General features: G+C 41.1%; 1 protein-coding gene across 2 annotated transcripts in view; it reads left to right on the top strand.

Moving 5' to 3' along the window:
* cdk18 (cyclin dependent kinase 18) overlaps nt 1–4,081 on the top strand; it is a 78,284-nt gene extending 74,203 nt beyond the window's left edge. For both annotated transcript variants that reach the window (XM_038697735.1, XM_038697734.1), the window contains exon 16: nt 3,893–4,081. In XM_038697735.1, coding sequence (XP_038553663.1) covers nt 3,893–3,927 — 35 coding nt within the window. In that variant the 3' untranslated portion in view covers nt 3,928–4,081. The remainder of the gene's footprint in view (nt 1–3,892) is intronic.
* The last annotated feature ends 12,173 nt before the right edge of the window (nt 4,082–16,254 follow it).

Here is a 16,254-nt window from a genome sequence, read left to right as displayed (position 1 = left end):
TGATCGATAGATATAACTGAGTATCCTCTGCATAACAATGAAAGCCCATGGAATATATCCTAATAATATTGCCTAAAGTAAGCATATATAAAGTGAAGAGGATTGGTCCGAGGACAGATCATTGTGGAACTCCATGACTAACTTTGGCATGCATGGAGGACTCATCGTTAACATGTACAATCTGATCTGATAAATAGGACTTAAACCAGCTTAGAGCAGTTCCTTTAATGCCAATGAAATGTTCCAGTCTCTGTAATAGGATCTGATGGTCAGTGGTGTCAAATGCAGCACTAAGATCTAATAAAACCAGTACAGAGACAAGTCCTTTGTCTGATGCAATAAGGAGGTCGTTAGTAATTTTCACCAGTGCTGTCTCTGTGCTATGATGAGCTCTAAATCCTGACTGAAAATCCTCAAATAAACTATTGCTCTGTAGAAAGTCACACAGCTGTTTAGCAACTGCTTTCTCCAGGATCTTAGAGAGAAATGGAAGGTTAGATAAAGGTCTATAGTTGGCTAAAACATCTGGATCAAGTTTGGGCTTTTTCAGAAGAAGTTTAATTACAGCTACTTTAAAGTACTGTGGTACATAGCCTGTTGATAGAGATAGAGTAATCATATCTAGTATAGAAGTGCTGACTAAGGGTAAAACATCTTTAAGCAGCCTAGTCGGGATGGGGTCTAAGAGGCAGGTTGATGGTTTAGATGAAGAAATTATTGAAGTTAGTTGGTAAAGATTGAGGGAAGCAATATACATATATCTGGTTCTACAGCTGTTTATAAGTTTCCTGAGTTAAGAGATAAGTCGGTGCCAGTTGACGGCAGGTCTTGGTGAATTTTGTTTTTAATAGTTAGAATTTTATCATTAAAGAAGCTCATGAAGTCGTAACTACTGAGAGCTATGGGAATACTTGGCTCAATAGAGCTGTGACTCTGTCAGCCTGGCTACAGTGCTGAAAAGAAACCTGGGGTTGTTCCTATTTTCCTCTATTAATGACGAGTAGTACGCTGCTCTGGCATTACGGAGGGCCTTCCTATAGTTTTAAGACTATCTTGCCAAATTAAATGATAATTTTCCAGTTTGGTGGAACACCAATTCCTCTCAAGTTTCCACGATATTTGCTTTAATTTGCGAGTTTCAGTATTATACCATGGAGCTAACTGTCTTTGTTTTAGTATTTTCTTTTTTAGAGGGGCTACAGAGTCGAGTGTCATTCGCAGCGAGCCTGCAGCACTATCAACAAGATGATCAATTTGGGAGGGACTGAAATTAGCATAGGAGTCCTCCGTTACTTGCTGACTTGATAATGTATTTAGAGCTGATGGAATCGCATCCTTAAATTTAGCTACAGCACTATCAGACAGACATCTTGTATAAAAAACTTTGCCCAATGGCGAGTAGTTCAGCAATACAAACTCAAAAGTTATCAAACAGTGGTCAGATAAAGAGGGATTCTGTGGGAACACTATTAAATGTTCAATTTCAATACCATACACCAGAACAAGGTCGAGGGTGTGGTTAAAACAGTGAGTCGGTTCATGAACATTCTGAGAGAAGCCAATAGAAACCAACAGAGAGATAAATGCAGCACTGAAGCTGTCATTCTCAACGTCCACATGAATATTAAAATCCCCTACAATAATAACTTTGTCCGTTTTAGCTGCAACTCCACCTCCTCGGCCTGTGCCTCGAGGAATGTGAGTATTAATATGACTGGGAGGGGTGAATTCATTTAGGCTAACATATTCTCCATCACCCAGCCAGGTTTCAGTAAGATGAAATAAATCAATATCATAATCTGATATTAGTTCATTTACTAGTACACCTTTAGAAGAGAGAGATCTGATGTTTAAGAGTCCACATTTAACTCTCCTATTCGTTTGCACTATTGCTCTTGTGGTTTTTATTTTTATGAGGTTTTTATGCACAGCTCCTCTTCTGTTTACCTTTTTAAATAATTTCGATGGTCGGGGGACAGACACCGTCACTATAGGATTTTCACTAAGTAACTCCTGAAATGGAGGAGCAGAGAAGTGTGTTAGACTGCGACTCTGCGTAGGGTTTTGGGTGGGTAACTGCTGAAAAAGAAGGGCAGAGAAGTGTGTTAAACTGCGACTCTGCCTCCTGGTCTCAACTCTGGGTTGTCATGGATTTGGTCCACTAATAAACTTGGCCAGATTTCTAGAAATGAGAGCTGCTCCTTCCCAAGTGGGATGGATGCTGTCTCTCCGAATCAGACCAGGTCTTCCCCAGAAAGTCTGCCAATGATCTACAAAGCCCACATCGTTTGCTGGACACCACCTCGACAACCAGCGGCGGAATGACGCCATGCGGCTATACATGTCGTCACTGGTCAGATTTGGCAGGGGTCCAGAGAAAACTACGGTGTCCGACATTGTTTTTGCATATGTACACACCGACTCAACATTAATCTTAGTGACCTCCGATTGGCGTAACCGGGAGTCATTACCGCCGACGTGAATAACAATCTTACTGTATTTACGTTTATCCTTAGCCTGCAGTTTCAAATAAGACTCATTGTCGCCTGCTCTGGCCCCAGGGATGCACTTAACTATGGCCGCTGGCTTCGCTAACTTCACGTTTCTCAAAATGGAGCTGCCAATGATCAGAGTTGGTTTCTCAGCGGGTGTGTCGCTGAGTGGGGAAAATCTGTTAGAAACGTGAACAGGTTGATGGCGCCCCGTGGACTTTGAATGCTTACGACTATTCCTCCTTCGGACAGTCACCCAGCCCACCCTTTCCTGGCTGCTCAGGAGATGCCGGGGGACGGCTACCACAGGCTAACTCAGGCCGTTCCGCACCGACTACCGGGGACTGGCTAGCTACAGTAGCTAAAGACTGATCTACCAAGGTGCGGAGCCGGACTTCTAAATCACTGAGCCTCGCCTCCATGTCTACAAATAAACTACACTTATTACACGTACTATTATCGCTAAAGGAGGCAGAGGAGTAACTGAACATCTGACACACCGAGCAGGAGAAAGTAGGAGAGCGAGAGGGAGAACGAGAAGCCATCGCTAGCTGCTGAGCTAATGTCGCTAACGGCTAAGCCAAAGTACTGTAGCGTCAGCTACCAAAATGTTTGAACAACTATGAGATTGAACAGCAGTCACTAAAAGATGGAAAGAACTGTGAGTGCTTAAGCAAATTACTGTAAAAATAAGTGTTTAGCGGACAGTTAGCCGCTATAATCTAACAAATTTAACTGGTATTTAGCGAGAGCAGCACAACACGCTACCAACACACAAGCACCGGAAACGGAAATGAGTCAACACGCTTGCCGCAGTACGTCAGCAACGTCTATCAACTATGCATAGAAACACGGGAACAGGCGTGCAGAAAAATGGCACCAGGTGCTCTGGTCTGATGACTCAAAATTTGAAATATTTTGCTGCAGCAGAAGGTGGGTTCTTCACCGAAGAGCTGGAGAGCAGAACAAGAGTGAGTGTCTGTAGGCTAGAGTGAAGCATGGTGGAGGGTCCTTGTAAGTTTGGGGCTTCCTCAATCCACAGAAGGACTGTGGGAAGTTCTCCAAGATGTTTGGGCCAACCTACCTGCCAAGTTCCTTAAACAACTATGTGCAAATGTACCTAGAAGAAATGATGCAGTTTAAATGCAAAAGGTGGTCACACCAAATATTGATTGATTTAGATTTTTCTTATGCTCACTCACTTTGCATTTTGTTAATTGATAAATATAGTCTATTAACATGTCATTGAAATAATTATTATTTTACAGCATTTTTTCACACTGGAGTAAGACTTTGGCACAGGACTCTCTATATACTGTATCATCTGTTATATATAAATAATAATATGAATGAATAATCATTTTAAATCAAGTCTTCCATCTCAATGTGTCTCTCTTCAGGTCGCGGAAAGAACCGAAGACAAAGCATCTTCTAGAGGTCACAGAGGAGCAGCAGAGACACGCAGAGAACAGAAGCTGCCTTTTCAGACCACAGCACAAAGGCCAACACAGCTCAGCACATTCACAAGCATGCTCACACATGAAGTGCACATACCTGCATGTACACACAAACTCATGCCCATGGCAGCTGACCATCATGCCCATGGCAGCTGACCATGGAGGCACACAGCGTTTCTGGAATGTGTACTGCACTTGAAATGATTGAGTTGAGACACACTTTCCCTCCACACACACATACAGTACACACATTTGTACAATCAGCAACACTGAACATGTTGTCATTACTTAGTTGCACACACCAGGGATTTCAACCCAAGAAAAAATGGGCTCCTAAATGAAACTGCTCTGCTCTGTTATAGTGTGCGCTTGTATAATTTCCATTCAGAGCACACCCAGAACTCTGACCATCTAAGGGAGCTACCACACCTGGAACCATCATGCGGATGCAGGTGTACAGAAGTTAGGGTTGTGGTGTGAGTAGAGGGCAGTTTAGTTTTAAGTTAAGTCTTATGAGGTCCGTTTCTTTACAGATTTTGCTAAATGTTTGTCTTACTGACATTTAGGCTTGTTTCTAAAACCAAGATGTAGCTTAGATACACTCTCTGATTTTGTTATAGCTTCCAGTGGCAACTCCGATTTGGGAAAGACCTCCCAGTCAACAGTGACAGGGCCGTAGCTAGGATTTAAAAAAATACTGAGGTCATAAATTCCCCAAATGCACCCCTCAGCACCTTCAAACAGTTATGAGGAGAAACAGCAGGTTTGTAAATTTAGTTTTTTCATATTTTATTTATTCAGTTAACTGTTAAGATGCACTTTGTCAGTTGTATTTCCAAGCATGAAAGTCCGTCATTAAATTATCTGAGAGAAATGTTAAAAATGTCATTTATGTATTATTATTATGGCCTACAAGTAGTCATATATAAACATACTGAATCAAAATATATTGGAATCAGCTTATAAAGCTTGCCAAAACTTCAAGACAAAAAAAGTAATGGTGGACAAGACTTTCAAATAACAAACTCAGGGTGTGTATCTTTCCAAAGAGTTAAAACGTTGAAACTATGTATTGTATATTATGACTAACTTATGTCTTGAGGTTGTACATATACAGCAGTACAGACATTGAAATTGTAGCAAGCCAGTAGCTCTTCTCACATGAAGCTAGCATTGAACCTATGTACCATAAAATCTGACTCCATCATGAAGATAAAACTCTAGTGTAAAATGGATTCACGCCGACAGAATTGCCTTGCCACAGTGTCCGTGTTTCAACTCAGTTTTGTTCAATACAGTGTTAACAGCTGATTTTCACTCCAGTTTTTCAAGTTGCCTTAGTAAAATGTGTGTGATACTTTGGGTTGTGAATAATATATATTTGATCTAGTGTAGCCAATGTGTTAGGAGGCATTTGCTTTGTGTGTGTAAATAACTCACTATGAGTAAGTATGTATTTCTTAGTCACCTATTTGCACAAACCAGAAGTGTCCTCTGAAGCCTGCTCCCTTCCCTTTGTGTCTTACATGGTCCCAAAATATGACTCCCATATTGTCACAAAACCCCTTAAACCTAGACCAGTAAACTGGGAAAGTATGTCCTATAGGTACTTTCTAGTAGCAAATTACTCTCAGTAGGACTGAAACTACCCCTAATATTTTGCACAGCTCTGTTGCATTGCTGTGGAGCAGCTTTTGACTGTAGGACCACAATAGGCAGTGTATAAAAGTACGTACAGTACAACTTTAGAAAGTATACATATCTGCAGATGTGAAAAATATGAATTTTCCTTATCTTATGTCCTCAAAGTTCAATTGTTACTGTGACTGATCCCAGAGTTTATGCTTATGCCCTAGAAGATGAAATGATCTGCAGACACAGATCAAGACAAGAGCTTGTGGCTAAGCTATGCTCTCTTCTGTCCTTAATCTGCCCTGACTCCATCTCCATCTTCTCCTTCCTTGTCCAGTGCTGCTGAGAACCAGCTGAAGTTTCCATGTAAGCCAATGGCGTTGAGGCCACATTAATAAATGGTGAGGTGTGATCAAGGTTGTCTGTTAAGTTAACGGTGCAATATACAAGAGAAACAAAAGGTCTGTGTGGAATACAATAGTGGTTCCTACTGCCATCATTCTTCCATTCACTAAGACTGCACTGTGCTTTCAGCAGCAGACATGAAGTATAGCTCCAAAAATGATGTTATGATGTATGTTGTTTTAAGCGTGACGGCTCTGCAAGTAGCCACGGCACTTGGTCATTTAAGCATTTGAAATAGTAGTATTCCAGTAGCTTGTAGGCCATGTTGACTCATAACTCTAAGGCTGTTTGTATGACTCTTGCGCTGGGCTCTGAAAACATGCATGCACTGGTTCAAACCTTCATAATAATGTAAACGCCTCCTGAAATTTGAAACATTGTATTCTGCATTGGTGCCAACTGTGCATGGCTCGTTGGAGCATCCCCAGCGCCCAGTACAGTCTCAGAGAGCAATGGTAAATGGTATGCACTTGTATATCGCTTTTCTAGTCTTCAGAAGGCACAAAGTACTTTACACTTCATTACATCCACCCATTAACACACATTCATACACTGATGGCAGAGGCTAAGGTGCTAACTGCTCATCAGAAACAAAAATTCACAGCAATTTGGGAGCAAAAACATTAGCAATTTAGGGTTCAGTATCTTGCCCAAGGACATGCAGAATGGGGGGAGCAGAGGATGGAATCACAGATATTCTGATAAGCCTGCGACCAACTTTACCTCCAGCCACAGCTGACCCAATAGCAATTCCCATACAGAGAGGAGCACAACTTAGTGAGGCTGGCAAGCGAGGAAGGCAAAACACACCAAGCATGCCACATTTGCCCAAAAGGAAAAAAATAGCAAGAACACACTCACACTCAAACCGAGAGTCACGGCAGGGGGGTCATGACAAACTCACACCAGTATATACACATTAATTGCTGCGGACAGTGCACACACAACCACAATGGAGATCATGAGCAGGGCCACGTTTCAGAAAACGGGATTAGTGAAAATATGTTGTTAAGCCTGAGATGAGGGAAACTCAGGGTTTTCTGTGCTGAGCTGAGGAAGCCTTTCGGACAAGAGGCAAAACGTCTTAAAGAAATCTACTGCAAGTCTGCAGCACTTTGATTTAGCACTTCTTGATGACTGGATCCACTGAACTGAACAGGTCGTCAAGTAAGAGCAAATAAATGACACCTTGAGACTGTTCGGGAACACAGAGGTAGAGAAGCTGACCAGTAACCAGAGACTTGTTGGTTTGACCCTCAAAAGTATTACTGTGTGTTTAGTTGTGGTAAATTAAGCTATTTTAAATACTATAATTATAAAGAAATAATATATGTATTTTAACAGATGTTTCATCTTTCTCAGTGAGTTTTATGCCATTACAAAATAGAGCACTGTATTTAAAATAAAGGAAAAAACCTGCAGACGATGTCTAAATGTTTTATAAAAGATATGTTTAGATTTTGTATATGATGTGATATTTTGTGTGATTTGTCTACACTGTTATAAAATGAGAAATTGAATGTACTGTGACTGACAACAGGAATAAAAATGATTGAACAACTGATTAATTATTGAATGAATAAACTATTGAAATTCTGTAACACACTACCTTGTTCATTGTCTTTTTTTCCAGCTACATTCACCGTAAAATACGACTGAGTTGATGTGATGTAGTTCTTACAGGATATAGTACCAGAATCAGGTTTATTGCCAAAGGTTTATTGCCAAATTGAATTTGCCTTTGGTGGACTGGTGTACAACAATTAAACATAATGAGAACATAATAAAAAGCAAGTACTGCCAAATTCAGGGATTGTAAAATATAACACAAAAACACACAGATATAGACAATACAGAAAATCTTGATGTATGCATTCATACATCACAGCAGTGTGAACAAGGTAGTTTGTTCAGGGGTCCTATAGCAGAAGGAAAAAAGCTCCTGCTGAAGCAAATGCTCTTTGATTGAGGGTCGATCAGTGTCACTTGCTGTTGTGAGTACTGGGCGTGTGATGGCTTTGTGGTACTTGTCTGAGAGGTTGAGTGTTGGCAGGCAAGATTTTGGAGGCAATATGAGTGATGCCGGTAAGTTTGTGTTGGAGATAGTTCACAGGGTAAAGAAGCAGGGGGAACAGTGCAGCAGGATGGGTTGAAATATACTTTTGTAAATCAACAACAGGAGGTGAGGGGCAACAGAGAGTGCTTGGAGTTTACAGGTGACATGGAGTCTTTGCTGAGATCATTTACAGATAGAATGATCAATACTGAAATGAGTCCACAATATTTGAAGTTGCTCACCTGTTGTGGCTTGTCATGTATGGCGGTTGAGTCCAGTGTGGGGTGTGTTTGATGTGTTAATGACTACTTCCTGTGTTTTGTCCACGTTCAGCTGCAGGTAGTTATCCATACACCATTGTGTGAAGTGAGAAAGAGAGTTTTGATGTAATGAGTTATTGTCTTTGTGTAGTTCAAGTATGGACATTTCATCAGAGTATTTGAGGTATATGGTGATGGGTGAAGGGCTGGTTCAGTCATTTGTGTAGGGGTGAGAGTTGTGTGTTGCAATGTGCTCTGATAAGTTGGAAGCCTGCCAGAAGAAAAGTCAGTCAGCTGAAGTCCTTCCAGCGTTCCAGTACAAAGTACAATAATGAACAGAAGATGGTGCTGTTGCTCTACTGTAGGTCAGTGCAGGATGTTATGTTCATTTTTTTAATAGATGCACAGTTGGGGACAGGGGCAGCAATATAAAATGTATAGCTGCACCACTAGCTGTAACATCATGATCCAATGTTTCTTTTGTGGACAGTGACTGCAGTGAGTGCAGTATTTTAATTTCAATTCATTTTAAATTTGACTTACTTTAATAATAAACAAACAAACATATGTTGTACATGTCCATAGCTTAAATCAACATAAGAACATTTTGAGCATTAATCACTTCATTTCCTGTATTCTAGGGACAATTTCTGTACCAATATCTGCCTTTTCTGCATCAATTTAGGTTGGAAGTGGGGGACTAGTTAGCTCACCACTAGAGCACATGTACAAAAGCTATGTTCTTACCACAGTGACCCAGGTTTGAGGCTGACCCGTAAAATAGAGTAGAGTGAAATCTTCTTTTAATCCCATCAGTCACATTAGTGACCGTACAAAACTTCTGAATGATGTATCAATGAATTTCAACCAAATACTGAAATTAATAAATAAATAAATATTTATTTAATAAATAAATAAAGGGTCTCCACGAATTATGTGCAGTGTCACATGTTTAGTGTAAATTGTCACATGACCAGAGCTGTTTACTTCCTAGGTGCACCATGACAAATGAATGACTGTATCAAACCTCCCAAACAAAAGGTTAGTAAAGTATGTTAACATAAAGATAGGATGGAGAGTTTTGGTACACATTATCTTTAAGGTGTCTATTATTAATATGTGCATTTACTCAACTTTCTTCAATGTAGTCATAGAATGAGCAAATATTTTGACGGCAACAAAAGTGACCGGCGAGATAACACATTGTATCAAGGTATACACATTCACAGTTCTTGTTGTACGTAACTTTCTGCTTTGTTTTTTTCTTTTAGTTTTACTTTTAAGTCAAGTTCTGGGTATGTTGGATCTAGATGACCTCCCAGGCAAGGCATGCACCATGATATAAAAATAAAAACCCCAGTTCACCCCTCTTTGGGTTGTATGTGTCATCTTTAAGCTCAGGTTCTCTCCCTGAAGTCTGGGAGTTGAAGGGTTCTGCACGGTACCTAGATGTTCCTAGGTCTGCACACTTCTGGTCAGAGATTTCAGATGTTGTACCTCCTTCATGATGTTGCGGTCGCTTGGGATTGCCACATCTATCACTGCAACCTTCTCCTGCTGTTTGTCAATCAACACGATGTCTGGTTGGTTAGCCATCACCAGTTTGTCAGTCTGGATCTTGAAGATCCACAGGATATTAGCTCGGTCATTCTCAACTACCTTAGGAGGTGTCTTCCATTTTGACCTAGAGACCTTGAGACTCAGGCCATACTTCTGGCAGATGTTCCAGTACACTATGCCAGCTACCTGGTAATGACATTCCATGTTGGCTGTTCCTGCCTGCATCTGCAACTCTGTACTGTACTGCCTCTGGGGCCTCTTTGCACAGTCTGCACCTGGGGTCCTGCCTGGTGTGGTAGACCACAGCCTCTATTGATCTTGTACTGAGTGCCTGTTCTTGTGCCGCCATGATTAGTGCTTCTGTGATGTCCTTTAGTCTTGCCTTTTGCAGCCACTGGTAGGATTTCCTGATGGCTTCTTCTATCTCTGTCAGTGGTACATGATGTGCAGGGGCTTGTCCCTCCAGGAAGGTTCATCCTCCTCCTGTCCTCATCCTTGGGTTTCTTCTGCCTGAGGTATTCACTTAGCCCTTCATCTTTGGAGGCCTGATCCTGATGTACTCCTGGATCTTTGTTGTTTCATTCCGGACAGTGTTCTTGACACTCACTAGCTACATATCTGATGACTCGCAGAACATGTGTTGATGGCTTAGTTCTTCCCATTCAGTGGACTTTTTAGGACCTGCCTTACTCTGTGTAGGTATTTCACAGTGGCTGACATCCTTGCTGCCTCCTCATGGTTTCCCTTTGCCTGGGGGATCCCAAGGTATTTGTAGCTCTCCTGAACATCTTCAATGTTGCCTTCTGGTAGCTCACCCCCCTCAAAAGTACTTCTGAAACAACGCATCGATGAATTGTTGAAATAATCTATAGCTTTTATAAGCTTTGAATACTAAAATCATCGTTAGCTGCAGCCCTACACTTTTTCACCTACTTATTCATATAAATTTTAAACAACAATGATGGATTATTTCAAAGGGTTACTAATTACACATGATTTGGATATTTTCAAATCTGGTAAAAATTCACGATTAAATGGGTTAAACAAGAGTTTTCATAGAGTGCAGTGCTTGCACCAAAGGTCAAAGCACGTTTAGCACGTCATCATGCTTGGCATTGCATCGAGAGGTTTCTGGAAGAGTAGAAGAACTTCTTTTGTTGTCCATTTACCACTGTCGGCTGGAGATGAGTCCTTCATTTGTGCACTTAGGAATTGGTGAGCCACTGTGTATTCAGACTCCACAATGGGTGTCTTTGTAAGGTCCAGTCACTTTGGACACATCCAAGAAATCAGAATCCCCTGGGTCCGGAGATCTGAGCGCATCCTTCAGTATACAATTGCGCTCCCTAAAGTGCTCCTTCATTTCCCCACAAACTGCATCGATACAAATAAAGTATATTCCGTGTAGCTCTCTTTAGTTGCTGAGATTTTTGTGTACAATACGTTCCTCAACTACATACATAGTGAAGGATGTGTTTAGTGTATGTTGTCTCTTATTTGGCACAGGCTCTACTGTTGCATCCTTGCAGCTCTTCAAGAGTGTCACAAATTTTGTCTTAGAGTGGAGATTTTCAATATACTTACTGTACATGCTGAATTGACAAGTTGCACAACTGTTAACAGATTCATGTCTCCAGTGGCAGTCTGGCCATCAGGAGAACCGGGCCATATCCCGGTGTCCTGCCTTTAATCATTGTCAAGAAGAGCAACAAATATCATCTAGCAGGTTTGAATCGGTATACACAACTAATCCACTCTCAACAAATGTAGGCAGTATGGGTGGTTGGTGCTTCAATATGACTGACAATCTATGTTAATTTAACATAGCTATGACTACAGGTGCTGGTCATATAATTAGAATATTTCAGTAATTCCATTCAAAAAGTGAAACTTGGATATTATATTCATTCATTACACACAGGCTGATATATTTCAAATGTTTATTTCATTTAATCGTGATGATTAAAACTGACAACTAATGAAAATCCCAAATTCAGTATCTCTGAAAATTAGAATATTACTTAAGATAAATACAAAAAAAGGATTTTTAGAAATGTTGGCCAACTGAAAAGTATGAACATGAAAAGTATGAGCATGTACAGCACTCAATACTTAGCTGGGGCTCCTTTTGCCTGAATTACTGCAGCAATGCGGCGTGGCATGGAGTCCATCAGTCTGTGGCACTGCTCAGGTGTTATGAGAGCCCAGGTTGCTCTGATAGTGGCCTTCAGCTCTTCTGCATTGTTGGGTCTGGCGTATCGCATCTTCCTCTTCACAATACCCCATAGATTTTCTATAGGGTTAAGGTCAGGCGAGTTTGCTGGCCAATTAAGAACAGGGATACCACGGTCCTTAAACCAGGTACTGGTAGCTTTGGCACTGTGTGCAGGTGCCAAGTCCTGTTGGAAAATGAAATCTGCATCTCCATAAAGTTGGTCAGCAGCAGGAAGCATGAAGTGCTCTAAAACTTCCTGGTAGATGGCTGCGTTGACCTTGGACCTCAGAAAACACAGTGAACCAACACCAGCAGATGACATGGCACCCCAAACCATCACTGACTGTGGAAACTTTACACTGGACTTCAAGCAACGTGGATTCTGTGCCTCTCCTCTCTTCCTCCAGACTCTGGGACCTTGATTTCCAAAGGAAATGCAAAATTTACCTTCATCAGAAAACATAACTTTGGACCACTCAGCAGCAGTCCAGTCCTTTTTGTCTTTAGCCCAGGCGAGACGCTTCTGACGCTGTGTCTTGTTCAAGAGTGGCTTGACACAAGGAATGCGACAGCTGAAACCCATGTCTTGCATACGTCTGTGCGTGGTGGTTCTTGAAGCACTGACTCCAGCTGCAGTCCACTCTTTGTGAATCCCCCACATTTTTGAATGGGTTTTGTTTCACAATCCTCTCCAGGGTGCGGTTATCCCTATTGCTTGTACACTTTTCTACCACATCTTTTCCTTCCCTTCGTCTCTCTATTAATGTGCTTGGACACAGAGCTCTGTGAACAGCCAGCCTCTTTAGCAATGACCTTTTGTGTCTTGCCCTCCTTGTGCAAGGTGTCAATGGTCGTCTTTTGGACAGCTGTCAAGTCAGCAGTCTTCCCCATGATTGTGTAGCCTACAGAACTAGACTGAGAGACCATTTAAAGGCCTTTGCAGGTGTTTTGAGTTAATTAGCTGATTAGAGTGTGGCACCAGGTGTCTTCAATATTGAACCTTTTCACAATATTCTAATTTTCTGAGATACTGATTTTGGGGTTTTCATTATACAAGTTTCACTTTTTGAATGGAATTACTGAAATATATCAACTTTTTGATGATATTCTAATTATATGATCAGCACCTGTATATTAGCAGACTGTATGTAGCTCAGCTCCCTCTGTAAAGGAGCTTCAGCTCTTCCTATGAAATGAAACAGTTCCTTCACTCCTGGTTTCAATGGTAAACCACCACAATACTAACAATTACCTACAAAACATTCTATTCTAAGTAGACATGTTTTATAAACATAAAATACATCAATCATGAAGTAACATTTGTATTTCAAACAAATGGCAAACTTATTAGCATCATGGGAATTCTGAGGGGCGGACTTCAGCTGCTATAGCCTATCACCCCAGACTCACACAGGCTGCGTGTGAACAGCGGTTTAGTATGCTGGCTTCAACTTCCACTGGAAGCCCCTCAGCATTTCAGCAGCACTGTGCTGCCTGCATAACGTTAATGACTTGTTTTTTGTCCTTTTGTGATTCTGCTTCCTTCTTCACTGTGGACCGCATTAGTTCTGTCATCCCACAAGGAGCATTTCAGAATAAGAGCGTTTTTGTGATTTTGCTGACATGTTTAAATTTTATGGATTTTGTCATTAGTGCTTGTTTTATGTTCTACTATGATTTATTAGGCTATCTAGTTAAATTGTTTCTTTTTTGTCTGTTATACCTGTGTTTATTGTTGATAAATGAGCGGGAGTCTGCACGGGGTATTTTATTTTGAAAATTGACCGGACTCTCTGCCTTCTTATGTCTGACTTGTCGGTTCATCTGCTCTGACGTGCTGCTTGACGGAAGCCGTGCAAAAACACGCTGGTTGCCTCTCTCTGGAGCGGAGCCAGAGACACTTCTGGGACGCACTGCAGCACTTCTGGTGTGAGCACAGATTAGAATGGCAGCGGTCCGGCAGCCGCGACGCGGGCAGACTCAGTGCGTCCGGGGTCATGTAAACTTGGTATTAAATGACTTGGTAGCAGGTGGGCACCGTGATGAAGCTCCGTCCTCGTCTTGAAAACTCAGTGTTCACATAGGCTGCTTTAATGATCAGTCCCAAAAGTCACTAGACGAACATGGCGAAGACTATACCTGGTTTGGTACCTGGTGGTTTGTGTGAATAAGGTGGCCTGGGGTCGAGTCAAATTCCCGGCCTGAATTATTATGCCAGTCCGCCCCTGCATGTCTCCTGCCTTAAGCATTATATTATGGGAGTTGAGATACGATAAGATTCTGTGCAACATCTCAGCAATGAACCTAAAGCTAGGTTCAGACATGGCCTGTAGTAAACCTGCTGCTTCACCTTGCACATTGATTTCTCAGAATAGTGTGGCTAGGTCATCAAATGCTCTCTGAATAACTGAGACCATGCCCAAATGACTAGTCCAACAGGCGCTTCAGTGTCTGTCCCTTGTAGGGAATGGCAAAAGTAAATTTTCTGCAGAATTTATAGAGCATGTTACACATAGTGGAAAATACATCCCCAAAGCCTGCTCTGCTGCCAAAGCATGGGTAACCACGAAATGCTATTGGTGGTTGAAACAACGGACAAATGTCTCAGTGCAGTATTTGTTGGAGATGTTTTTGAACCCCTCATATTCACCCAACATCAGAGCGGTGCCATCATACACCTGACTGATGATCATCCCAGAACTCCGTCCTGCTTTTGTTACAGTATTTCTCAATTGTTTACACACAAATTCTGGTACTTGAGACACAATGACCACAACATGTAACTCATTCACCAACCCCCTGAACCAATTCTGCTAAACTACAAGCACAATTCCTGCTTTACACTCAAATTGCAGTTCTAAAACACACTTTTTTCAAAACACTACACACAATTCTCTGCTTTTGGCACAAGTTTCATGCAGAAAATATCTTGTTTTCACAAGGAACACACTGCCATTCAAATATGCACACTGACTCATCACAAGGGCAAACACCCGTCACACAGTTTTCCAATTAGCAATCAGAGCTTTAGCATAAAAGGGCAACAGGTGAGCTCTTCAATGGAGCAATGGATGATAACATTGGAAACAGAGGCAGAGCCAGAGGAGTGAGAGTAAGAGGATGAGGACGAAGACGGCCAAGGACCGTAATCTCTGATGAGATCCGAGCCACTTTGGTTGATCATGTGGTCAACCATGGTCTAACAATGAGGGAGGCTGGGCAAAGAGTACAGCCAAATCTGAGCAGGTACACTGTAGCATCCATCATCCGGACTTCCCGAAATGAGAATAGGTAAGAAATCTACTCTCACTAGCAAATTGCAGTACTGCATATCAATACAGTACTCAAAGAGTACAGTAGTACAGTATTGCCTGTGGACTGTTCTGTAGGACTGTAAAAATACTGTAAAGTATGTTTCAAGTATTTAGGAAATGTATACCTACTTTGTATTTACAGTATTTTACTATTTGTTTGGCAGAACACAAGGTGGTTGGGAACGTCTTCTGTCTCCTGAACAGGAAACGTTGACCTTGAAATCATAAACATGGTCCTAGAAAACAACGCCATAACATTACAGCAAATACAAATAAAAATAATAGAAAACAATGACATATTTCAAAATATTGATAGGGTAAGCTTATCAACACTGGACTGTGTCTTGTGCAGAAATCATCTCAGGATGAAGCAGGTCTACAGGGTGCCATTTGAACGCAATTCAGAAAGAGTCAAAGAGTTGCGATATAACCATGTGCAAGTTAAGTCCCACAATTGATGCATACTCTCAACACTGTATACAGTAAATTATACATATTAATATATTATTTATTATTATATTATATTTATTTAATATATATATATTAATAATATTGTAATCATAATGATTGTGCTTCACAATAGTGACCACTCCATGTCTATTTCTGATATTGTCATGTGTGTTTCAGAGAGTCCTTGAGCTAGAGGTGGCTGCAGTAGAGCACCAGTTCATCTTCATTCATAACTGTGTACAGTAAATTCTTCTGTTGTTTTGTATGTAGTGTATGTGCAACTTTGTGTTGGTTGGGAATGGGATGCACACTGTGTACATTGTTTTTGTGGGACAAATAAAATATATTTGTTACCGTGTATTTGTGTGTTCTGAGTATAAAAACAATATTTTCAAATATTTTACAACACACTT

The sequence above is a fragment of the Micropterus salmoides genome, unplaced genomic scaffold, assembly GCF_014851395.1.
Source record: "Micropterus salmoides isolate LMB-PRFRI ecotype aquatic unplaced genomic scaffold, ASM1485139v1 Ms_hic_scaffold_4, whole genome shotgun sequence".
Classification (NCBI taxonomy): Eukaryota; Metazoa; Chordata; class Actinopteri; order Centrarchiformes; family Centrarchidae; genus Micropterus; species Micropterus salmoides.
Note: the sequence above shows the minus strand (reverse complement) of the source record. Positions and strands in the feature narration are given on the sequence as shown.